This window comes from Panthera uncia, chromosome A2 (genome assembly GCF_023721935.1).
Source record: "Panthera uncia isolate 11264 chromosome A2, Puncia_PCG_1.0, whole genome shotgun sequence".
Taxonomy (NCBI): domain Eukaryota; kingdom Metazoa; phylum Chordata; class Mammalia; order Carnivora; family Felidae; genus Panthera; species Panthera uncia.
Window position 1 is genome coordinate 30,627,066 of NC_064816.1, and position 26,743 is coordinate 30,653,808.

At 45.2% G+C, this 26,743-nt stretch overlaps 1 protein-coding gene across 1 annotated transcript in view; it reads right to left on the reverse strand.

Annotated features, from left to right (window-relative positions):
- Positions 1-7,521: 7,521 nt before the first annotated feature.
- ADAMTS9 (ADAM metallopeptidase with thrombospondin type 1 motif 9) overlaps positions 7,522-26,743 on the reverse strand; it is a 162,852-nt gene continuing 143,630 nt past the window's right edge. The window contains exons 37-40 of the mRNA XM_049642677.1: positions 25,345-25,436; positions 20,428-20,532; positions 10,883-10,977; positions 7,522-9,034 (exon numbers count right to left, since the gene is read on the reverse strand). Coding sequence (XP_049498634.1) covers positions 10,888-10,977; positions 20,428-20,532; positions 25,345-25,436 — 287 coding nt within the window. The 3' untranslated portion in view covers positions 7,522-9,034; positions 10,883-10,887. The remainder of the gene's footprint in view (positions 9,035-10,882; positions 10,978-20,427; positions 20,533-25,344; positions 25,437-26,743) is intronic.

Below are 26,743 nucleotides of genomic sequence, written 5' to 3' on the forward strand. Positions count from 1 at the left end.
TGCTCTGTCTCTCTCTGTCTCAAAAATAAATAAATGTTAAAAAAAATTTTTTTTTTTAATAAAAACTGAGTACCATGGATTGGCCAACTTGACCCAAAGTTGACCCTCACACATAGTGAATGGTCAACAAATACAAGTTTCTATTGTTCTTTTGATGTAGTTGCAGTGATTATTGTTGGCCTATCTATCCTTTCAGGTTCCTTCTGGTCTTGACATCAACCTTTGATCCAAAGCTTTTGTTCACGTTTTGGAAAAGGAAGCAAAGAACTGTAGGATTTTGTGAGCAAATGGAATACACAAGGGGACATACACAAAAACCTAGTTTTCTAACCTATAGGACATGGAGTTGAGGCGAAAAGTTGAGTCAATACCTTTGTACCTTCTCCACAGTAGCCCTTCCCAAATTAACGTATAGATTGTACATAGCCCTTATTAATGTTTTACATATATTTTCTAATAGCTAAGAGACACCGAGCAGTTACTCCATGCCAGGAAATGTTCTAAATGCTTTAAACGTATTAGCACATTGAATCCTCTCGGCAACCAAATAACACGGGAGCCACTATTATCCCTCACGACATGAAGAGGAAAGTGAGGCTGGGTAGTGGAGGCAACATGTCCAAGGTTACCCAGCCGGGAGTGGAGGAACCAAGCAAGCCATCCCACTTGTTCTAGAGCCTGTAGGTACTGACCATAGACGACAATAGGCAGAGGTTAAGTGCTGAAGTTGGGGGGGTATGGGAAACGGATGCTGCCCGGAGAGGCTCAGGTTGTGTGGGAAGAAGGAAACTCCAAAAGAGGGTCCCCCTCCTGGGCAGAGAGAGAGAGAGAGAGAGACAGAGAGAGACGGGGCAGGTGGATCAAGGCACACTAACTGAATGCCAGCTTTGGAGTCATTCTGTGGTTTTTTCTTTTTTGAAGTTTATTTATTTATTTATTTATTTAGAGCGAGTGAGAGGGAGAGAGAGAGAGCACGCAAGCGGGAGAGGGGCAGAGAAGGATGGAGAGAGAGAATCCCCAGCAGGCTTGGCACTGTTAGTGTGGAGCCCAACCCGGGGCCGGATCCCATGAACCATGAGATCATGACGTGAGCCGAAACTGAGCCAGACACTTAAACGACTAAGCCACCCAGGCGCCCCTAGATTTCTGTACATATCATTGTATGTCCTAAAAAGCCATCATAAAGGGGGGGACCTTTGATTCTCTAGGGCGGTTCAGAGATATCCAAGTATAAGAGAAACCAGAAGTCAGTGTGCTATTGCCTCTGTATCGTAGGAATTCTGTGTCCCAGGAAGTACATGTGAAAACACAGAATTCCTGTCGAGTTCAAAAGCCTTTGGACCAAGACAGAAAGGTATCTATATATAAGAGCTGTGTGCAAAATCCAACCAAGCCATTTGTTGCAGACCTTGGAATGTGAGTGGAAACAATTAGGCAGAACATGGAGAATTCAAATCCAGGAACATGGGCTATGGGAACAGTCCTGTCTTAAAGTTAAGGGTCATTGACACAAAGGCCAGTGTGGCCCATTTGGGATTTGGACGATCATGTCAACATTGGACCAATACCTCTGGTCCTGAAATGCATGGAGAAGGTATAACGGACAGAACCATGACCCCCAAAGATGACCATGTCCCAATCTCCAAACATCTCACGGGGGATTACCTTACATATCACATGGGCTTTGCAGATACGATTAACTTAAGGATCTCAACATAAGGAAAATACCCTGGCTTATCTGGTGGGCCCAATGGAATCAAGAAGGAAGCCAGAGAGTCAAAGTCAGAAAAAGCTGTTGTGATGATGGAAGCAGAGGTCATAGGGAGAAATTTGGAAATGCTACTTTTTTTTTAAAGTTTATTTATTTTGAGGGGGGAGGGGCAGAGAGAGAGAGAGAGAGAGAGAATCCTAATCAGGCTCTGCACTGTCAGTGCAGAGCCCAAGGTGGGGTTCGATCTCGTGACCCTGGCATCATGACCTGAGCTAAAATCAAGAGTCAGACCTTTAACTGACTGAGCCACCCAGGTGCCCTGAAGATGCTACTTTTCACGCTACCGCTGCTGGCTTCAGAGATGGAGGGAGGGGCCAGGAGCCAAGGAACATAGGTGGCCTCTGGAAGCTGGAAAAGCAAGGAAATGGATTCTCCCCTAGAACCTCCAGAAGGAACACAGCCCTACTGACCCATTTTAGATGTCTTACCTCCAGAGCTCCAGATAATAAATGTGTATTGTTCTAAACCTGGCCTGAGGAAATCTGTTACAGCAGCAACAGGAAATAACTTGATACAGAAGGTTTCTCTAGGTGGAGTGAGAAGAACTATCCTGATTGTCTCCTGTTCCTGATCTGCCAATGGGAATCCCAGGGTCTATAACACGGTGTAGGAGGCACAGCTTTTATTCACGTTAACCGTCGGACTTAAGATATAAAAATGCTTAAGGGAATCAGAACCATTGTGTTAAGATTTTTGTGTTAGGAATTTGTAAAAATTTAATAGCTTCTATAATTGCCATGATCTTACACATTTGAACCACGAGCATGGTAGCTTATAATGCCAATTTAAAACATGCCCTTGACTACTTGATTTAAATTAGTAATTTCACCTTACAGCCATCCTGGATTAATTTTCTTTTTTTTTTTTAATTTTTTTTTTAACGTTTATTTATTTTTGAGACAGAGAGAGACAGAGCATGAACGGGGGAGGGTCAGAGAGAGAGGGAGACACAGAATCCGAAGCAGGCTCCAGGCTCTGGCCTGTCAGCACAGAGCCTGACGCGGGGCTCGAACCCACGGACCGTGAGATCATGACCTGAGCCGAAGTTGGACGCTTAACCGACTGAGCCACCCAGGCGCCCCCTGGATTAATTTTCTATTTGGGGATATTTAAAAGAACTTTATAGAAAAATTTTTTTATTAATGTTTATTTCTGAGAGAGAGAGACAGAGAGTGAGCAGGGGAGGAGCAGAGAGAGAGGGAGACACAGAATCCGAAACAGGCTCCAGGCTCTGAGCTGTCAGCACAGAGCCCGACGTGGGGCTCGAACTCACCTGTGAGATCACGACCTGAGCTGAAGTTGGCACTTGATCGACTGAGCCTCCAGACAACCCTAAAAGAACTCAATGCCACTGATTTATGTAATATTTATATTATATGTTTGCATTTATAAAAAAATATTTAAGAACTCAGAAAGGTTTGCTTTAGTCAGATAATTGAAGGACTTAAGACAAATTTCATGAAACGTATAAATACCGTATAAAGTATTTGAAGGCTTTTAATTGACTGAAGATGAAGCCAACATTATTTAACAGTTTTTAAAAAGTAATTGCTAAAAACTAGACGGATACATAAAATAATAGAATTTCTAAGCTGAACTCCAAAGCTTAAGAACTAGGTTTTTGCACTTGTAAATGTAATAAATTGACTCTTAGTTGTCTTTTCTACACATAAACGCCATGTTCGACCACTCTGTGATATGCATACCAACAATGTGTGAGGCATATTTGTTCCTAAGTCCTACCAAAGTGCCATAATACCAGCCACATAGTGATGTGAATATGTCTATGCAAAGTTGAATTTTATCTTCTTCCCCACTGTAGCTGGATGCCTCTCTTATAAGCACTTTGAATACTTGCTCCTTTGTCCTGATAGAATATCATTGTGACTAATAATGCTGTAAAACTAGCTGGATCACCTACTGACTACAAAACACCACTCACGGCTATAGAAAAACTGGTCTTCAAATTTCTTAGGAAAAAAAAAAATCATTATTTGGTTTTTTTAAAAGATAGCCTTCATGAGAAAAACTAAATTGATGGTCTGAGTTATCTTTAATTTTGAGGTACCTATTTGAGGGGAGTAGCAAAATCTTTGCAGGGTTAGGGGCTCTGCGGGTCTTATGCCCTTCCAGCAAAATCACCTCTAAACTCAGCAGAAAACATTGAAGGCTTACCAGCGCAATGACCTAGCCTGGAGACCTCTCCCGCCATCTGTTGGTGACAGGTAGATTTTCCCCGCACCTGCTGGGTCGGTCGGCTGTGGTACCCACAGCGTTGTTTGTAGCTGCAGAAGTTAATCAAGAAGGAATTTCTGACCACTTTATTTAAAACAGCAACACACTCAGGTACCCGGGTGGCTTAGTCAGTTAAGCCTCTGACTTTGGCTTAGGACATGAGCTCATGGCTCATGGGTTCGAGCCCCGTGCTGTGCTCTGTGCTGACAGCTCAGCGCCTTTAGCCCGTGAAGCCTCCTTTGGATTCTGTGTCCCTGCCCCTCTCCTGCGTGTGCTCTCTCGCTCTCTCAAAAATAAATACATAAATAAATAAAATAAAGTAAATGTAAAATAGCAACACCCTCCCCTCAGGACACAGGGCAGTGCCTGTTCATCTTCTTAACTTTATTTCTCCCTTTGTTCCCTCTCACCATCCCACACACTAGGTTTCACTTGCTATTTATTACTTTTGTATCAGAAGAGACAGAAAACTGGATGCACAAAGGCAAAGGGGACAGCAGCAGGTGTGAAAGCTCTGGCTACGAGGCTCTCGATGCTGAGGGAGTGATGTGGTGTGGCACGACAATATCTGGATGGCCATTGGGGAAAACAGGGTCAGATTTACTACCAGAAAACGACTGTGGAGTGCTTTGGCCGTGTCTTTGCTTATTTTCTTCTCCACCTGTCCCCACTACAATGTAAGCTCCGAAGGGCAGGTTTTTTTTCACTGCGGCTGGCAGAAGCTGCCATTTTGCCCATCAGCCACCCTTCCCTTCATCCTTTTAGTGAGAGAACCCCCACCTCCAGGTGGCATTTGCTGGGTGTGCGGTTGACCCACTTAGAGAGCATGTTTCTCAGCCTCCCTTGCAGCTAGACAAGGCAATGCATCGAAGCAATTGCCAGTAGGTGGTGAATTAAAGTCCTTTAACTTCCAGATCTTGCCTGGAAATGACTGCCCCCTTCCTGCAGGCTAAACTCAGATGCGGTGGTGAGGACAAGCCACTTCAGGACCACACCTGCGAGAATGGCTAAGCCGCAAAACAGAAGGAGCCCAAGTCCTCCGATGACATACAGAACAGACTCCCCAACCGGATCTGACCTCTGCATGGTGAGGAGAGAGCAATAAATATCCATCTTAATTTGCGATCTCTTCCTTATAGCCTCTGTTAGGAACTGATACATGTCTCCCCAAAATTCATAGGTTGAAGTCCTAATGCGGCTGTGTTTGGAGACATGACCTGTAAGGGGGTAATCAAAGATAAATGAGGTCATAAGGGTGGGGACCTATCCAATCGGACTGATGTCCTCATCAGGAGAAACAGAGACCCCAAAGATCGCGATCTCTCTTTCCCTCTCAGTCCTCACACCAAGGAAAACCCATGTGAGGACACAGTAAGAAAAGGGATGTCTATGAGCTAGGAAGAGAGGTCTCACCCAGGTGAGACATCTGGAGCTTGGCCTTCTAGCCTCCAGAACGGTGAGAATAATTTCCATTGGATAAGCCACACGCTCTGCGGTATAGTGTTATGGCGCCCCCCTAGTGGACCAATATAGCCTCTAGCCTGTACCCTAGAGCCTAGAACATGCCTGGAAATTTGCATGTGCACCCCTAGAGCCCAGAACACGCCTGGAAATTCGCATGTATGCAATAAATATTACTTAAATAAACGAAAGAATAGAAAGACAATATTTAATTTGTATAGTGCTATAAAAATGTAAAAGATTAACAGACTCTAAAAGATCGTATCTGTCCATTCAGCCATCTACACATTCAGCCTTGTGTCACCCTGGCTGTATTTGCAAGCAAACGAAACCTCGCCTCTGAACCCTTACCAGTGCCTTCTCTCCCACAGACCACCCTCAGTCTATCCACTGTCAGCTCCTGTCAATCTCACCACCTAGATCACGCTGTAATTTTCTACTATTATGATGATCGCAACTTTAGCCCAGATCCTATCATCTCTTGCTTCCTTGGTGATAACTGCTTCTAAACCACTCCCTCGAATCTCTCTACTTGAACCTGTCACAGACTTTTAGTTGCCTCTCTCAGACTCATTTTGTGCTCTTTTGAAGGAACAGATCCCTCCTTTTATTCAGGTTGGCAATGTGCTCTGAGAAGCAACCCTTTTCCCCCACTGCTCCTGCAGCCTGGCTGCAGCCACGTGACTAATTTCTGGCTGAGGAGCTAAACGGGAATTTGTTAAATGCGGTTTCTGGAACACCTTTTTTTAATTTTTATTTATTTTTTTTAACCTTTATTTATTTTTGAGACAGAGAGAGACAGAGCATGAACGGGGGAGGGTCAGAGAGAGGGAGACACAGAATCTGAAACAGGCTCCAGGCTCTGAGCTGTCAGCACAGAGCCTGACACGGGGCTCGAACTCATGGACTGCGAGATCACGACCTGAGCCGAAGTCAGACGCTTAACCGACAGAGCCACCCAGGCGCCCCTGAAATACACTCTCTAATGTTGTAAGCCATTGCCGTCAGGGCTCTGAAATTAGCAGCGGAACGCAGTTCCTAACTGAAACATCTCGTGTCTCACTGTTGTAAATCGGTTTAAGCTTGCTGATGCAGAGTCTGAGGGCAGCTATTTTGCCACCATTGATGCAGGGCTGAAAGGGTCTTCAGAAAACCATCTTAAAGTAAGTGGTAGGACTATCAATAGCCTCATTTTACAAATGAAGAAACTAAGGCTCAGGATCAGACAGTTAATATATGTCAGAGAAAGGCCTAGAACCCAAGTTTTAGATGATGCTTAGGGATGATAAGGGGTGGGACTGTGGCTGATATGAGCTATGGGATTTGAGTTTGCCCGTGCATGCAAACACACACACACACACACACACACACACACACACACACAGGGACTCTGGAGTGGATTCCTTTGGCTTTTGTCTGTCTTTATTCTACCTACCTTTTTCTGAAAACAAACCTTTCCCTCCAGTAACCATCCCTTCCAGCTGAAGCTGTCAATCACCCGGCCCTAGGTGGTACAGGATGTCAACAATATGACTGGTCCAGAAGTGGATGTGTAACCCCATCAGAGCCAAACAGGGTTCTTTTGGGGACAGCTACTTATTTGCTGTACGTGAACATCTACTTGGTGGTTGTCAGGATGAGCTCAACTAATTACGTAGAGGGGCTGGCGACCTACTATTTGCTGTTTATTAGGCTTCTTTGGAAAGCTCTCATATCCCTGGACACCATTAAGTCCATAGAGTAGAAACTACTGCTATATAAAATCAACAATCAAGCCCCTAAACCCACTGAAATCTCCTGTTTTGTTTGTTCATCTGTTCCCCATCATACAGAGTCTTTCAGAAGAGACAAGTGATTTGAAGGGTGAAAACGCAGACCTGAGGGACAGACCCTGTCCCTTATCGACCTCTGGAATGGCAACTGTAATGGATGGGATTAAGAAAATGTGCATTTCTTCTCAATCCGGCAACCTTAAAAAAAAAAAAAAAACAGATATATTTTCATTCCTACTTGAATCAAGAGTCCAGAAACCACGTGAAACACAAATGTTTGGATGTGGTCATGGTATTTAATCATAGTATATTTTCACAATGTATTAATAAAGGAGAATAACACTTATTCATACACTGAGTATAACTTCTTATGGAGCACTCTGGAGTTCGTTTGGGGGTTGGAGGATACTCCCAGGTTCTTTCTAATCGCTTTGGGTTTTGGACGTGGGCAGGATTTCAAACACTGAAGGTCTGCCACGGGTCATTGGCAATGACTCCCCTTCAATCAGGTTGGAAGGGCTGAGAGACACTGACTTCAGGACTTCCATTTTGGATGTAAGTAACAAGGAGTGGGTTAATGGAAGATTGGAAAGACTCAGGTGTCTTCCATTCCATGGTTTACGTCTTCTCACAAATGCTAACTACTGCAGCAGCCATGAACTGGCAGGGTCTCAGGCGCATGGCCTGAAGAAAAGTCATGTCACCAGTCAATGCGTTTAGGCAGAAGGCAGTCCTGACGATGAGGAACTAGTTTTGAACTTCTCCGGGTGTGCTGGGGGTGCTGAAGGTCACCCCATCCTGAGCATCCTCTGTCTTGCAGCTGATAAACAGGGACACCATTTTAGAACGTCTCGGCAAAATGTCGAGAGGATCTCACTTTCTCAATATCACTCTGTAATGCAGTGGCTTTGGGGTCTCCTCCATTTAACTTCAGAGAGATCTAGGCACCATGAACTGAAGCAAAGTATTAATAACAGTAACAAAAAGAACAGAGTCCAATCCTCTTCCAAAACAAGTGTGTCCAAAAATAAGAACAAGTGGTCTTACTTTTCCAAGTGATTCTGTCCGTTGCATTCTGTCCTTCTATGCCTCCCTTTTATTAAAAGTGTTTACATTTCTGAGTCTGGTGATCACTTAAATATATACATTATATAGCACCAAGGCAGCAATTTTTTTCCCAGAGATCATATGAAACTGAATAGTTAACATAACTAATAGCTGGTACAATCTGTGACATCGCTAAATTACTTGTGGGCGGATACTTTCCTAGAAATGCCAAAATACACTCACACGACTCTGTAGCACCTTGATGGCAGCTAGGTTGTTTTAAAAAGACAAATTACAATTTCTTAAAGGTCACAATAAAATATTTACAGATAGAAAGTAAACAATAGTGTACCGTGATAATGAAGGATCACTTTTGTCATAGTACTACATATAATGTAGAGTACGTAAAATGCAGTGATTTGACTGCAAGGGACAACATAATGCAAAAAGCAGTCATAATAGAATCATTTTACGTACAAAAATATTACATCACAATAAATAATTTCAAACATAAATATTAAACTTTACATCATTAGGATATTCCACATATATATACACACACACACATATATACAGATATATATGTGTGTGTGTGTATATATATGTATATATGTGCATATGTACACACACACACACACACACACACACTCATACAAGTCCTCACACACCCACACGCACACAAATTTAAGGTGGAGGTATTGCATTACTATCCTTCATCCATCCCATAATGGCTTCCTTTTCAGAGCACCTGGAAATAAACAAACCAAATAAGAAAAGTAAATCTCCTGTATCAACTGCGGTAAGTCAAGAGTAGATAAGCCAAAGATTTTTACGTACAGAATTTAAAAAATGACACTTGTTAACTTCTCTGGATTTTTAAAGTGATATGTGTCTGCTATAGGAACATGAACGTTTCAGGGGAGTATATAGAAGAAAATAGACTCCTAGCCTGAAATCCCCCACGTGAGATAATGCTTTTCAAATATTGGCACCTTTCCTTCTAGTTTTTTTCCTAGACATACATGTAAATATTATAATATACACTCACTCAAATTTTACTACACATAAACACACACAATACTATTTTACTAGATATCAAATATGTAAAATACATTTAAAATGGGAATCTCTAGTGGACACCTGCTGACTTTGCCTGTCTCCATCCCATCTCATCTTTCCTGATAACAATCGCCTCTTTCCTCTTCTAAAGGAAGCTGTCAATCACCTGACTCCAGGTGGGTACATGAGTTCAGGACATTGTCTCCTGGACATGGTGATTGGTTCAGAAGTGCCCATGTGGCAAACAAGAGCCTGAGTTCTTGTGCAGAATGAATGCTGGATGTGAGCGTTTTTTGGGGGGCAGCTCATGGTGTTGGGGAAATGGTCTGCCTGAGAATGAAGCAAGCCTTGTTGACTGATGGGAGAAAAAATGAGTACTGATGACTCCGTTTGAGCCTCTGGATCCAGCTATGCCTGCAGCTAGCCCACTGCTTGGATTTCTCAGTTCCTTAAGATGATAAGTTCCTTTTTTTCCTGTTGCCTCTTGCAATAAAAACAATCCTAACTGAAGATCATAGTTTTGACTACGGATTTCAATTAAACTGAAACACTGATACACAAATGTCAAGTAGGTACTCCTGTGTCAGGATCTTGAAGAGCCCTCCAGGAGAATGGACTGCTGAAAGCTTGAAATAAGTTGCAGAAGGGTCACATGAGTTGGCTGAACTCATACCTTGTAGCTGAAGGCGCGGGGACCAGAAAATGAGTGACTGATTCATTCCTCTGCCCAGCAGAGGGAGCACTTGCCAGCATAATGTAGTGAGACCAGGAATTCTCAAACCTTCACACGCATGACTCTCTTGTGGATTTGTTAAAATACAGATTCTGGTTTTGTAAGTCCAGGGGAAGGCCTGAGATTCTGCATTCCAACAAGTTCCCAGGTGATGCTGATCATGCCAGTCCTTGGATGACACGCTGAGTCACAAGCGTGTGGAACAGAGCATTAATTGAGAGCACTGGCTTTGGTGTAGGACACTGATGGGTTCCGCCGAAGGAATCTATTGTGATCGTAAGCAAGCTACTTAATTATGTGGGCCTGAGCTTCTATCTGTGCAATGAGGGTAAGTGGCCCCTCTTGTGGCTTTACTATGAGGTTCAATGAAATAATGCCAGCAAAGTGTTCAGCCTGGTGCCTGGCACAGTCACAGCTCAATGAATGTCATGAATATTATTAATGCAGTACTCTCGGGCAGTATCTCAAAAGTTAATCCGTAAGTCACTTGAATCAGAATTCCCTGTATCAAAATTACAGATTCTTAGATGTGCCAGAGACCTCAGGACCTCTAGAGATGGAGCCTGGTTAAGTTTTTAAAGAAAAACTGCAGAGGAATCTGACGCAGAAAGCCTAGGGACCTCCCATCCACGGGCGGAGAACAGATGAACAGGGCAGATGAACAGGAAAGAAAAAGTTACAACAGCCAGTCAGTTTCAAGATGCTTACTAGTAACCTTTCCGGGGGCAAATGACTTGGCTACATTTGCTAATCGTGAGTTTACAAAATAAGAGAGAGAGAGAGAGAAACGTGGGACCTACTTACCTTAACTATAAAATTCGAACCTCCAGGCCAGTGCCAGAGGACGGAGTACATTTTCCACAGTAGCCACCGCATTTTCCCATGACTCGGGTACCGTCCTGCAAGAAAACGCATGCTCTCAGACTCCCTGCCCGACTAGTGTTTCCAAGGCTTGTGCTGGCTTTTTGGACATCTTTCTTGCATGCACGGGAGGGAGGTAGGCCTTCTGAATAGAAGCAGACCCCAACGTCCCCACACGGTCTAAAGCAGAGGCTGACAAACTATGGTCTGTGGGTCCAATCCAGCTTGCCACCTGTTTCTGTGTGGCTCGTCAATCATCAATCAAGAAGAGCGTTGACATTTTTTCAACGGCGAGAAGAAGCAAACCAAGAACCGAATTTCCTGACATTTGAAAATTGTACGAAATTCAAGGTTCAGTATCCATAATCAAGTTTTATTGGAACACAGCCATGTTCATTCATTCACTTAATGTCTGTGCCTGCTTCCAGGCTGTAAGAGCAGGATGGACGGTGGTGACAGCTCTCATTGCTTTGCACCGCGACTCAGCATAATGCAAACCACAGGGACACAGGGGTGACTTAACAGTGTTTGCAATGCTGTGCGTGTTGCCATATCCTAACATTGTATTTTGTTTCATTACCAGTGCATACCATCGTGTCAGAACAAGAAATGGAAAGGGACTGTGTATGTTGCTCTTTTAAGGCACTGTTGTATGTGAGCTATTCTGTTATCAAACTTAGATGGCAAAGCATTGTGTTTCTCATGCAATGACACCACAGCTGTGCCAGGAGAATACAATATACACCATCGTCACCAACCTCAGCCTCAGCACATGTTTCCAACTCACAAGGAAAGCCATGGTCATAAATTTAGAAAATTCAAAACCGAAGATCTCACCGTAGCATTGTTTCTTCCCAACGATAAAAAAGTGAAACCGAGTAGGGGCACCTGGGTTAAGCAACTGACTGCGGCTCAGGTCACGATCTCACGGTTCGTGGGTTTGAGCCCCGCATCGGGTTCAGTGCTGACAGCTCAGAGCCTGGAGCCTGCAGCCTGCTTTGGGCTCTGTGTCTCCCTCTCTCTGCCCTCTCCTGCTCATGGTCTGTCTCTCTCTGTCTCTCAAAAAATAAATAAACATTAAGAAATTAAAAAAAAATGAAACTGAGTAAAAATAATGAAACCAAGTAAGTTTCCAAGTGGCTGATGCATTAGCTAAGCCGGGAAAACAGTTTGCCCCATGGTGAGTTAAAGACATCCTTGTTTCATTGTTAACAGCTGAACAAATGCGTCCAGAGAAAATAAATTGTTCAAGACTACAATCGTTTTCGGGAGGAAAACAGTTGCTTGAAAAATCGATGACACTGACAGTAACATCAATAATCAATTAAAACACGAGGCAAATAATTTGGGGGGGGGTGTTGTTTTTTGTTTTTGGCTCCTGATGAGCTGATAGGTAGGTATTATGGATATCATTCAGTTGTTTATTTGAGACGATGCTGAGCGTGAAGTGACTACAGACTTGGCTTCCGTGAATAGTCTGTGTGAAATGAATTCAGGCAAGACAATTTCAAAGAGGCTGAGAAAACACTAGCACAGAACAGCTGAAGTGGAATCTACCAAGATGTGTCGGCAACTGACAGTGGTAAAAAAGTACGTGAACGCAGAGAAAGCTTTAGTTGGTCAAATTTACAAAGCTCATAAAAATGTAAGGTGTCTGAAGCCTATAATCACTTCATGTATTATCCATCAGTAGGTGCTTGGTGGAAAAGAGAAGAATCCATCAGGTGTTACAGAGCCAGGATGAATAGCTTTCGCTACCACGACCTTATCCATCATCAGTTTTATAAACTTTCCTTGTCAGAACTAGAAACGGAATGCCCTGACCCATGCTGCCATCTAGCAGTTTGATAACTTAGCAGTGGACAGGTTTGATGGTGAACTTTCGAGCTCAGAGCTGGGATTAACATTTTTTTCTGAACGAGAACTGCTCTCAGTCGCTGTAATTGGACACCCCCCTGGCTGTGCGCATTAGCTTTTGCTATGGATCTGACAATATTTCTTAGGGAATGGAACCTGAATTTCAAGGCAAAAGTGCATTTACAGGCACAGCTTACCCTGGGGTAAAGTCATTTTAACGTCAATTAACATTGTTCCAATCGTTAAGTAGGGTGAAGCCGCTTTACATGCTCTCCATTCTGCTGAGAATGAAGACAAGAAGCCGTTATCTCAGGCCACGTACATTTTTGGTGAATGTACTTTCTGAGCTTGAGTGGCAGCACCCGCACCATGTTCTGGACTTTGGGCTAAGTGCCGAGCAAATTTCATATCTCAAAATCCATTTAACAAGGCATCTGAGAAGCTTCTATCTCGCCTTCAATGGCAAGGGCTTATTCTGTGATGTAATGACGTACAAAAGGGCGAATACCAAGAGAAAAATCAAATAGGATTCTAGAAATGCTTGCCAAGGTGTGAATATGCTCAATTAAAAGGACATGGTTGTGGACTATATCAGTGTTTGACAATACCTATTTGTGTAAAAGAAAGTTTATAAAGATGAAATGCAGAAAATCTCATCGCTGACCCGCATTAACAAATACTTACCATCAACTTTGATAACAGAGAATTAAGCAAAATATGCAGCTAGTTTAAGCAAAATATTATCATTTCTGAATATTCCATGGTTCTCACTGCTAAGTATGTTTACCAAAAAATGTACTCAATTATTATTTTTCAAATGGAATCAATAAAAATTTTGTGCAAATTTGTTTTCACTCTTGTCATATAAATACATATACAATTAGCACTGATTTTTGCCCCCTGGCTGGCAAAGTCTAAAATATTTATACGTAAGTATTCATTATTCAGTTTTTCACAGAAAAAGTTTGCTGGCCTGCGGTCGATCCCTTCCTGAGTCTCCAGATGCTATCATTTCCCTCCACCCCACCCCTGACCTCTGCCTTTCGTTGGGTTGTTCTTCTGACGTGCCCCTTATAACACAGGGCCTTTGCACATGCGATACCATGGCCTATGCCTGGAACTCTCTTCCGTGTCCCTTGCCCATCTGTGTACACTGGACCACCCCAGTTTTTGACTGTTAAATTCTTCAGAACCCAGCCTAGCAGCCACTTTCTCTTAAAAATCTTCCTTACCCAGTTACCTACCACATAGCATCCTATAAAACTGGGTAATACTTTCTTTACATCTGTCTTCCTGCTAGAATGTAAGTCCCACAATGGCAAGGTCAATGTCTTCTTTTGCTTTTAAAGTTTATTTATTTTAAGAGAAAGAGAGAGAGAGAGTGAGAGAGAAAGAGACAGCCAGTGAGCATCCTCATGGGAGGGGCAGAGAGAGAGGGAAAAAGAATCCCAAGCAGTCTCTGCACTGTCAGCGCAGAGCCCAATGTGGGGCTCGAACCCCAAGAATCATGAGATCATTACCTGAGCCGAAACCAAGAGTCGAACGCTTAACCAACTGAGCCACCCAGGTGCTCAAGACCAATGTCTTTTTAAATTTCAAGGTCTCTAGAACCCAACAGTGTATGGCTCAGTCTGGGACTAAATACAGATTTCTTAAATGAATGAATGAATGAATGAATGAATGAGAGGCTGAAGCTGATATACACTCTTCTTTTTGACCCGCAATTCAGATCGCTTGCTGAATTAATTCCCCTAACACTTTACCATACTGTGAAGAACTCCTTGTCTAATTGTGACATCATATCTCACTGTGTAAATTTCCCATGTTGTGTTAGCCACCCCCCACCCTTTCATTCCTGCACAATGTTTGGCATCTTGGATGGTTCACATTTTTCACTGTCGAGAGAAACACTGTGATGAACTATACTTGTGCCTGCATTTCAGGATATCTTCGGGCTACATTCCCAGAATTGGGTCAAGGTCATGAAGGTTTGGTTCATATTGCCAAACTGTGAAAGTCTCTTGCAAATAACGGATAATCTTGTTTAAAAACAAAGGGAAGAAAAGCTCTGTCAATTTAACAAAGAGAACAAAATAGTTTCTCTCCCTTTTAAAAATTTGCTTGCCTTTGATTATGAGTGATGTTGAGTTGGAAGAGTGATCTATTTCTAAAACTCAAATTGGTTCTGCCTTTTAAACTTTTTTTTTAACATTTTTATTTATTTATTTTTTAATGTTTATTCATTTTTGAGGGGGGGAGGAGCCAAGAGAGAGGGAGACACAGAATCGGAAGCAGGCTCCAGGCTCTGAGCTGTCAGCACAGAGCCAGACGTGGGGCTTGAACCCACGAACTGTGAGATCATGATCTGAGCAGAAGTCGGAGGCTTAACCGACTGAGCCACCCAGGCACCCCTAACTGGTCCTGCTTTTAGGGGCCCGTATTAATTCTGGAGCCAATGATACCATCAACTGGATGTGATGCCAGACCAGCCAGCCTTCCAACTAGGAACCTTCTCTGGAGGCTAAATCGCTGGCCTGTGGGTCTTCAGAATGCTGATGTGCTGTGAATGTCTTCTGTCTCACACAAGCTCATGCTTTCTTCACACTCTCTCCGGACCCAGCAGTAGAGAGAACCACAGTCAGACTGCCTGGGGCTTGTATTGCATGTTTAAGCAACTCTCTAAGCCTCAGTTTCCTAGAACATCTGTAAAATGGGGGTAATATTTGTCTGCCCTCAGAGATCTGCTATAAAAGCAAGAATGTATGCAAAGTGCTTAGCAGAGTTCTTGGCCTGATGTGCATGCTCAAAAAATACTAGCTATTATTATCGTAAAGGTAGTTTTTCATGTGTGGATCTCCATCATAGCCTTTTCTCATGAAGAAGGAGAAAAGTCTGGGTAATTATAAAGGTGCTGATAATGGCTTTGCAATGTTCATGCTATTTCACTAATCGGGACTCTGTTAATGTGATTTAGATCAAGTCTGAGCTAAAACTTATCATTTTTACTACAGAACACAAAGAAAAAAACATACTAAGAGAATGATTAGCATAAATATGATTGTCATGGAAACAGTGCCTATTTCAGAGAAAAAGGTATGCTTTCCAGCATCTTAGAAGTACCTACTCACATACAATGAAACACTAATTATAAATCATTTTTATTTTCTTCATTAAAGCAAGTACTCTAAAAATCTCTTTTCAGTGAATATTTTGTTAGCTTAGTTTGAACTGTTACATATAATTAAAACGAGAGATTCTCTGCTCCATTATGAATAGTTTGTATTTCATACTTTTCGTAAATGTTTCTGGTTTCCTCCATCAACGTGAGGTAGGCTTTGTGATTTTACTTGTGATTTTCTGGAAGCGTATTGATTTACATTTCTTTCTTTTTTTTTTTTTTAGTTTACTTATTTATTTTGAGAGAGAGAGAACATATAAGCAGGGTAAGGGTAAGGACAGAGAAAGAGGGAGGGAAAGAATTCCAAGCAGTCTCCGCACGGTCAGCGCAGAGCCTGACGCGGGGCTCGAACTCACAAACTGTGAGATCATGACCTGAGCCCAGATCAAGAGTCAGATGCTTAACTGACTGAGCCATCCAGGCGCCCCTGATTTACATTTCTTTGGAGTGTGCTGGTGGTGAACTGCCCATAAAACATGGGAGGTATATATATTTCCCAATATAACCCTACACAGTCACATATATGTGAATATAGACATTGTTTAATATTTAGAATATATTTAAATCCCTAACTTCTACAGGAACGTATGGAAGAAAAAGTACACATGTCTAAAATGTCATTTTTCCCTCCTGGCCTGCAGTATGATTTCTATGTTTGCAGACAGTGGGATTTTCACAAGTGAACTACGAGGTAGGAGGCAGTACATGGAAGATGAATGAGCATTGACTCCGAACCACATATACACTTGCACCCTGACCCAACACGTTCATCTCGTGTTCCCTTAACTCCACTGGTTGTAAATGAGCTACAAGATATGGGAAGCAAAAACAATATAAAAACAGGGAGGCGGGCACAACGTAAGAGCCTCTTAAATCTGGAGAACACACAGAGGGTTCTGGAGGGGTAGTTCGGGGGGGCGGATGGGCTAAATGGGTAAGGGGCCCTAAGGAACGTACTCCTGAAATCACAGTTGCACTACATGCTAACTCACTTGGATGTAAATTAAAAAAATAAATTAAAAAGAGATATGAATTGAGGCCATCTCCTCTATGACAATGCAAAATTCATTAATTTTTAATTTCAAAGCAGTTCTTCAATCTACAACCCTCCCTCAGCGTAAGGAATGTCTGTTAGGCCCCAGGGCCAGGCAGCCAGGCCTCAGAAACACAGGCCCCGCCCCTCGCCCCTTGCTGACCCCACAAATTCCCCAGGCCTGCAAAGAAGCAAGAAGACTGGTGGGCACCTCTCCCATGTGGCCTGAAGTGAACCTCCCTTCGCTCTGCTCAGCTCTCAAGGTTGTTCCAGAACCTCCTCCTGGAGGTTCAGATAGCAGCTCTGAGGATGGGCGTGGGGAGCCCCGGGAGACCTCTGGATGGGGCTGAGGGCCTTTTCGTATCCTGAGCACATCTGTGAGCTGAGGGGGCACAGAATGTCACTGGCAGAGGAGCTCCGAATTCCAACATCTCCTTTCCGATCTCACATCCGGGCCATGCTCCCCTTTCTGTGGGTCTCCCCCTCACACACAAGCAGGGTAGAAACTCTAGTTCCTGTGCACAGCAGGTGCAGCTAAAGCACCCCTGGGAAATAGGGTTGTCCCTCGCTCCCAGGTGGGGTGGGACCCACCTGGTGCTCTGGGGTGCCAGCCACCAGAAGTGATTCTGGTGATTCGGTTTTACCCTGGACAACTGGAGTCTTCCTGTAGTTTTGCTGGGGAAAAACATTTTATTGCCAACCAGGTTTGGAGAATTGAGGTTTTCACCATGGCTTTTTCTTTGAAGCTCTCAGCAGAAGACCGTAGGAAAGTAAGGGAGGATGATGGGAGGCTGAATCAAAGCAGGGCCTCAGTCCCTCGGGGCAACACGCGAGTACGTAATGGTGGGAGCAGGACATTGCAGGGTTTTGCAAAGTGTGTTCTAAGGAACACCAGGTTATTCGGGGGCAACTAAAAAGTGTAACTTTGAAAAGAAGCTTCTGGGGTTGGTCTAACTCAGGCCAACAGTTCTGGAAACGTGGGCAGAGACCAGGGCCATCAGCACCACCCAGGAAACTGCTGGAAATGTCCATTTTGGGCCCTTCCTGAGGCTGGCTGTGCTTTTAAATAGCACAGCAGGTGATGCACGCTCCAGTTTGAGAACCGCTGATTTAGGGCAACACTGGTTTCGATAAAGTCACACAGGCTTCCTTCCTGTATACTTCATTCCAACCTTTAGTAAGCTCAGGCTTATCGTGCCTCTTCAAGAAGCAAATAAAATATACAATTTTCTTCCAAATGTCATTGGCCAGGGAGGCCTGTGTTCGGGGCGCGTAGTCAGGGGATGCTGCTCTGAGAGCCCCTCAAGCAGGTGAGGCACACAGGGCAGCACGTGGCACGGCAACCAGGAGCCACAGATAGCTCCGGCCGGGCTCCCAGGGATTCACAAGGAGTGCTCAGCAGACCCTGGAGATTAATTTTTGAGCTCCGGCTCTCCGGGCTGTCACGGAACACCAAGAGTTTTTTTGTTTTTTTTCTTTCTTTCTTTCTTTCTTTCTTTCTTTCTTTCTTTCTTTCTTTCTTTCTTTCTTTCTTTCTTTCTTTTTTTTTTTTTTTTTTCCGGAACACCAAGATTTAAAAAAAGAAAAAAATGCTGGCAGGCAAATGTCAAACCAACCCCCTCCAGGAAAGGCGGAACTTCTCCCAAACGCTTGGGAAAACAGCCAATCCGTCTTTGCAGGGCAGTGATCATTCTCTCCAGAAGGTGGCGCTCTCCGCCGTAATTATTTTTAGGTTCTGGATGAAAACAATACTGGTAAGGGCTGACGGGATTGAAATTTAGGTAACGGAGTCTACATAGACGGTTTCCTACGGAATCATGCTTCGTGTCTGACCACGTTTTGGGCAGTTAATGTTGTTGTCCCTCGGAGTGACTAAAACATAATATATGGCCCCTGGGGGGGTAGTGGTGTGGAAGAACATAATCATTTGGTGGCACATTCTAAAGCAGGCGGGCCGTCTATCAGCTATCTTTATTCCTTTCAGTGCAAAGGAAAACGTTAAATGATTTACGAGCAATCAATGGGGACTGGCTTAGAGCAAGATGGGAGTCAGATTTTTCTTTTTTCTTTTTTTTTTTTCCATAGACAAATTTAACCCTGGAAGCTGAAAATTGGGGCTCTAGAAACTCAGGGCCCTGGGAAGTCACAATTGGATGTTTCGTCCCTTCCTGGGGGGGGGGGGGGGGGGAACAGCTTGAATTTCTTCTTTATATTCATTTTGATAAGGTTTAGCAGATAAAAATACAGGGCACTGAGTTAGATGTAAGTTTCAAATAAGCAACAAGTAATCTTTTTAGAATAAATATGTCCCACACAGTGTTTAAGACATGCATGTAGTAAAAAGAAAAAATGTTCCTTGCTTATTTGAAATTCAAATTTAACTGGGCGTCCTCTACTTCATCCGGCAACCCTACTCTGGAATGATAACCCCCTTCCCCGTTCTCTTCCTCTTTGTCCTCCCCCAGCCACATTTCTGAGGAGACCCCGTGTGAGGGTCACGGCTGAAGCAGGACCTGGGACCACAGGCCATACTCTGGTAAATTTCCCCTTTGTCGTTGGGGTCAGGTTCCTGTCGCAGGTTCTCAGAACTGAGGGAAGGCTGGAACACGCAGCAGTTTCTGTCCTGGGTATATACAAGGGGAGTTAAAAATTCTACCCCTGCCTGGGAGGTTCCCATTCAGTCAGTCTGGCTGGGGTCTGGGCACATGCATTTGAAACTTTTCCAGGGGATTCTGAGAAACACCGCCGAGACCAGGGTTTCTCAAGCTGTGCCTTGTTATGATCCACCTGGAGACCTTGTTCAGCGGCAGATCGGGACTTAGAAGCCACGGGCCCCCAGAAACTGCATTTGCAACAAGCCTCAGGTGATGTTGATGCTCTATGTGGACCACACCTTGAGTGGCAGGATTTTTGAGCATGAAAACCTGGTAACTGTGAAACCCCTGAGTGTTTCTCTAACGATCTGCGAACATCACCTGATAACATCCCTACCTTCCAGCCTCTGTTGTACTTCCATTTTTTCTTACAACAACAACAACAAACACACATCCTGTGCCCTACGTTCACAAAAGGAATCTAATGTTGGCTAATTGCAAGGTGTTGGAGCTGCACACTCTCTCAGAGGCTTCTTAACTGCTTTCAGCTTCCCCGTTAGGCATCGTCCAATTACTTGGATGGTTCACAGGTTGAGGACTCAGGGAAGGATTCACCAGAAGCGAAGCAAGGCTCTTTCGGATAAACTCAACTTACACTTGCTTCACCTTCAATTTATGTCCTAAATTTCCTTCCTGACACTTTGCAAAATAGTTTCATCAAGTGGGAAAGCGCGTTCGTCCCTTTAGCACCACCACAACAGACCCGGCAAGGAAGGAAGGAAAGAGAAAAAAACAAAACCCAACGGAAGCCACTAGGTCACCTTACCGGGGACTTCTTAATGTCGGAGACCGCGTAGTTCCCTTGTGATATCCATCTGGCTGAGTCAGTTAAAGACAGGCCGGTCCCGTAAAGGTTGATGCTAAAACGACCCTGGAATAAATAGCCAATGAAAAAGACTTTTAGTCCACGTGATGTCCTAAGCAAAGGCCACACAATGAAGGGCCCTTGGAAAGGAGAAGGACATTAATTAATTACGATAGCTACTAATTAATGAGGGTGGTTTTTTTTTTTTTTTTTTTTTTTTGGAAGGTGGGGGGAAGTCTGGGCCAGGCACTTTACATGCATGCTCGCAAGAGCTCTCTGAAGGCGTTCTCTTTACAGATGGGGAAACTAAGGCCCGGTGGAGGTGATTAGCTTCTGCAGGAGACAGTGCGAGGCCAACTCACATTTTCCTGACTTCAAAGTCCTCGCTCTCAACCAGCGCCATTCTGCCTCCCTAACCCAGCAATCCTGATGTTGCTCACAATTATCAGATTCCTTCAGGAACAAAATACCACAGTGTAATTTTTCTAATAAGATCTCGCTGCCAAAGCTTCCCGGGCCTCCACTTCCCCGCCAAGCTGAGCACTGCGCGGCCTAAGCACAGCAGGGCGGGACTTCAAAGGACAGGTGCGCTCTCCGGGATGGCCAGCAGAGGGCGCGCGCGGCCCGTTCTACACAGCCTGCAGCGGGACCGCCTCTTCCAGGCCGGGGATCCCGGATCCCAACCCGCTCCAGGATTCCTTTCAAAACCGGGCCTCGGTGTTTCCACGTTTATTACTAAGGAGACGCCGCCGCAGAGCTCCTCTCCTGCGTTGCCCATCAGTCTCTGTTTCTCCCTCGCTTGCAAAAATGACTCCACAAAGGCACCTGAAATACTTTGCTGAGGCTTCCTCGAACCCCACAAGGAGCGGTTTCAGAACTGAAAATGTTCTGCACCAACACGCTCACGGTGAATGTTTCCTCTCGGAACCTGACACGGTCCCGTACTTTGTCAAAGCAGTCTTTAATAAGGCGAGGCGGACTCCGCGCCGGCCTCAGCATGTAAAAATCGGGCTCTTTCAGGGAGGGAGAGGGGGGATGAAATCTCAGAACCTCAGTTTGTCCACCTGTAAAATGGAAGATAGTAACAGTATCTGCCTCAGCCTACTGTAGGGAGGGCTAAATGAAATTAGCCATGCAGCACACGGCTGGTACCTGACTTCGGAAATCCTGGTTATTGGTTGTTTTGTGTTGGGTGTCTCGCTCCAAGAGGAACAGTAGACTTAGGGGAGGGACTTGGTATTGCTTTATTTATATCAATAACGGTCTGTAACACATAGCTAGGCAGTTGATAGAGTGTTAATAAATATTCCATCCTGGCTTGTCCACTATGACCTGGAAGGACTAGGGGTACCCTGCAGGCTCCCTCTCTGTGTCCGTGCCATCACTATTTCCTAACCAGAGGTTATCAACCCCTTTGGAGCCTTAGATTCCACATGTATGACATGGGGACAAAATAACATTCCAATTCTCGGAAGTGATATGAGCATCGAAGTTAGTGGCTCTCCACAGGGGACGATTTTGCCCCTGGGGGGAAATTTGGCAATTATCTAGAGATCTTTCTGGTTGTCATAACTGGCAGGTGTGTGTGTGTGTGTGTGTGTGTGTGTGTTACTAGCATCTGGTGGGTAGAGACCAGAGGTACTGCTAAATAGCCTGTGATGCACAGCACAGTCCCTACAACAGAGATCGATCCAATCCAAAACACTGATAGTGCTGACAGTGAGAAACTCTGGTTGTGACAGTTTGGATTTTTCCTAGAATCCAGATTCCTCTCCTTTTCGTGTAGGCTTAACTTTCCTGAGTCCATCTGTAAGATGGGTTAGTAATGCCTACACTGCAAATAGGAGGGGGTGAGGTAGAAGGTATAATGCATGTAACTCATTACCTGGCACAGAGTAGGTGATATTTAAAAAGTATTTTTGGAAATTATGATGTACCCTACAGACGTTAGTGGTTGGTAGGCGAAGTGGCCTCAGTAAGTGTCCGTGACTGTGGCTGCCCTGAGGCACGAAGCCCAACGTTGCCTGGCCTCCTCAGATACACACCTCTCCCAGCTCTGCTCTCTCACCTGCTATTTCCTTATTTCACTCTCCTGCCTGTCCTGAGGCCATGTTCACACCGTTCATTATGACCAGACCCCACTGCAGCCGAGGATCCCTCTCTTTCTCCCCTTCCCATCCTGCTTCCCATGTGGATGGTCTGTTCCCCCCCGCACTGCAGGAGAAGGTAGCGTGATCTGCTTTGACCTCAAGGTTCCTGCAAGGTCCAGGCCCCTGACCTGCCTTGTGGCCCAAGAACTCCCCCCGCTGATCTGGGCGTCTGGTGTCTAAGCACCCTCCATACACACGTCTGGCTAGATCTGCCCTCTCGGAGAGGGTGACAGACCCGATGGAACGGGCAGTCTTCCTCCTCGTTCTCTTTCCACCTTTTCCAGCACAGGGGACCTACGTTTTCAGCTGATAATGACCACCTTAAGTTAAGGGTCCCGTGAGGAGTGAAAACTTACTGTCCTCTGAGCTCCAGGTGAGACATCTTTGCCCCTACAGCCCTCATCTTCGAGGGGTAGAGGGTGGGAATGTTATAGCTACTACCTCCTGTGGCTGATTTAAGAGGGTAAAAGTAATTCCGGGTTATGCATGCACTAGAGGATCCAGAGGGATTTGAGAAAGATGTGCCTGAGACTAGGAGAGGTTTTGTTCTTTGTTCAGACAAAGGAGAAGGCTGCAAAGTCCTCTCTGCAAGTGGGGTCAGGCAGACCCGTCTGCCATCATAGATTTGCACTCAGACACATTTGGGATCAAATCCCGCCTCTACTGAGCACCAGCTGTGTGGGTTTGGGCAAGCCCCCTCCCCCCCACCCCCGGCGTCTCTGTGACTCCATTTTCTCATCTGAAAAGGGGGGACATTCTCGCTGGTGGCTGCTGTGGGGTGACATGCCACACCACCTAGGAATGCTGAGCCAAGTCTAAACTCTAGTAAACACTCAGTAAATGCTACCAATTCCAGCATCAGTAACAGTAATGCCGCATCCCCTGTGGTCAGAAGAGGAAAACACATTCTGGCTACATTTCCCGTTGAGGGCCCTTGGGGGACCTGCTCTTACTGCTAAGTAAGTCGCCAAAGCCACAGTGTGAACGAGGAGGAAACAGCACATTCCCTTTGGCTTCTGTGCAATCAGCAGGTCACAGGAGGGGCCAACCGCTCCAAAGCTCCTCGCACAAGGGTGCTTCTTTGGACCTTTTCCTGGAAAACCCGTCTGCAAAACTCAGGGCTTTCATCAGTATATGGAGTTGGTGCTCAATAAATGTCTAAGGGATTGAGTTCTGAAAATCCCTGATATGGCTTGAAGAACAGGCTAGGAAAAAATACAAATTAGCTTCTCATGGGCTTTGGGTTTTCTCATTTAGCAATTGCTTCAGGGTCAGGATTTAGCAAATCAATACGTTCATTTGTCTCTGAATTATTAAAAGAAATGAATGCAGATTACCTTTCATTTACCTAAACTTCCCCAAAGATGCGCAGAGAGAAACAAGAAGATCCTTAGACTTTTGAAAAAGGCAGGACAGGGCTAATCTATTAGCTGTTAAAATGCAACCCACACCAGTGGGGTGTTTGAAGTCATCTGCTGCTCTAAAGAAACAGCACTTCAAAAGTTTTCAATTCCTGGGTAATAGAGGAGAGGCCCCCTTTTACCATTATGTCCTTTGTTTATTTTCTTTCTCCCTGAGAGCTTCCTTTTCACTTCCCTAAAATGTTTAGCATTGCTTTCTGAAGCTGGGGGCTGAGAAAACACTTTGTTAAAAGAAAATTCAGATGTGTTTGTCTTCGGATGGTCTCTGATTGGGCCTAAACCCATCCTGGGGAGATGGTGTATTCCCAATGCAGCTCCCCGTCCTGGTCCCCAGATTTTTGAAGGCCCGGGGGGCCGAGTGGGAAACTCCTGGCCCAGAGTTTAGCAACGGCCTCGTGAGGACCCCTTTCGAACCAAAGCCAGAACTGGGGCCAAGTTCTTCTGGCCTGAATCACGGAATTCGTCACGCCTTCTCAGGGCCGCAGCTTCTTGCAAAGATGATGCCGATTTTGCAAAAGTGGCGCCAGGCAGATCCTTACGACAGCGCGTTTCAAAATATCCACACCTCCAGAGCGGCAAGGGCGTGTGGCAGTGTGGCCGGGCAATGAGATGGCCGCTGAGCGGCTCTGCTGAACAGCAAATCCAGCAGACGATGGTAAACTTGCCCTTCGTCTGGACACTACACGTTTTATACATCTAAGGAGGGATAGCAGTTTTTCTGTCACACAACGTTTACAATTTGTAACGGCTGACCGTGGTGGTGGGTTAGAGCGCGCTTGTCCTGGCTTGCGAGAGCCGATCGTGCGCATTTCTGCCGGACTCCCCATTTGGGGACATAACGCTGGTGGCTTGAAATCAGTTACGGGCGTGGGGGTGGGGCGGAGCGAGAGTATTTACACCTGGGAGGCTGGCAAAAATGCTACAAAGCAGGACTTGTGATTTTCTTAAAGAGCCAGTCATGAAGCCTATACCGGCCTGTCACTGACTGTATAACATTCACTCTGTGAACCAGCACGGTTTGTTTAAGCAAAGCCCCTGCCCTCTGATGCCTAATCTGCTTCCAGATGTTTACCGTTATAGCAGGTGCATTTTGCTGCATGTAGCTCTGAGTGCTTCCTTAGGAAACACTCCTAGGAGTGGCGTGGCTACATGAGTAGCTCAGAGCATCTCTGAGACTTCCTGCAGGGGGCCAAACTGCCCTCCAGAGCAGCTGTTCTAACTGTATTCCCGGGAGCAGAAGCAGCCAGGGGTCCCCTGCGGGCAGGGCGGGACGTGGGTCCTCAGTGGGGGGAGCCCTTAGCACATACCTGCGGGCACTTGGCCGCACTGTAGCAGTCCCCGGCTGTGGCAAAAGGGACAGGGTGTCCTTCGCTGGTCCGGGCAAACTGTAAGTCAGTGGCTGCGGGGTTTTGCAGAAAGGGAGAGAAGAGAGAAGTCCGAAAAGGTACAGAAGGGATAGGACAGTCACAGGGAGGCGGGAGGGAAGAAGGATAGTGAGAGAAAGAGTAAGAGGGAGAGCGGAGAGAAAAAAAATACCCGAAGTGTCATTAGTGAGCAAACGGATCCAGATGTGCAACAGATCCAGATGTGCACTGCTTTCCCCCTTGGATCTGTGGTTCAAGAGCCTCGCTCCCTGGGTTTTATCTGCACGGTCTCTCCATGGGAGGGAAGCCAAAAGGGGGGTTTAAGATGACTTTGGAAGCCAAGAGGGGGGTTTAAGATGACTTTGGAATTGATTCTCACATAAATAAATAAATACGTGAATCACGTCCATTAAAGGTAAGCGTCACTGGATGGCTGTGAGTCTCCTACGTACAGCCTCCCAGCTGTAAGGATGGGAAGAAATCAGCTACAAAAGTATCTCCAGCTACTTAGGAGTTACTTCCTGGGGCTTTAGCTGCCCTCCCATGGCCAATGCACTATGCCTGCCAAAATGTGGCGCAGTTAGAACCCTCATCTTGAAAGTATTAATGGCAGTTTCTCAAGTTTGGGGCTACCTTGGAGTTTAAAAAAAAAATCCAATGAAAACAATGCTTGTGTTTTTAACCTCTTCATAGCTCCGGAGAGCAGCTCTACACAGAGCAGGAGGAGTCGAAGCAAGGATCTCGCAAAAGCCATCGCTGGTGGAAGGAGAGGCCGCTTTTACCTCCCTGCCTTGCCTTTCGGGAACAGCCCTTCATCTTTCTACAGTTAACCGAGCTCCAGTGGGAAGGAAGTCTGAGCTCCCTGTCCCGCAAAGAGAGGGGCCCTTGTGGCCACAGCACACCGAAGCCCGGAGTCTCAGCTGGAGTGTTTTTCTAAGCGGAAAAACTGCAGACTCTCTGCCTTTAGCCCCCATCAGGCTTGCGGAAGGCGATAAAAAGTAGCTTGGTACAAATCAAGTTTCATCCACCTCGAGGGGAAAGCAATGCAATATTACGGGAGCAACGGTAATGAGGAAAAATTAATTATTCATTATTTCTGTTTTTCCTCTATTCGAGGGAACACGTTTGGATCGTTCAGCTATCTACAACCACGCCTGTGATTAACGTCCCTACGAAAAGGCAGTGTTGGCTGCAGGATGAAATCAGCTCGCGCGGAGGCTGGTTACAAGAGGCAAGCCCGTGGTCCGCTTCTCTTCTGTAAATCGACAACTGGATAAAATTAGCCGTGTGCCCCTGCATGTGTGTGCACTGTGCAGGGGGGAGGCGGTTGGGGGAATGGAAG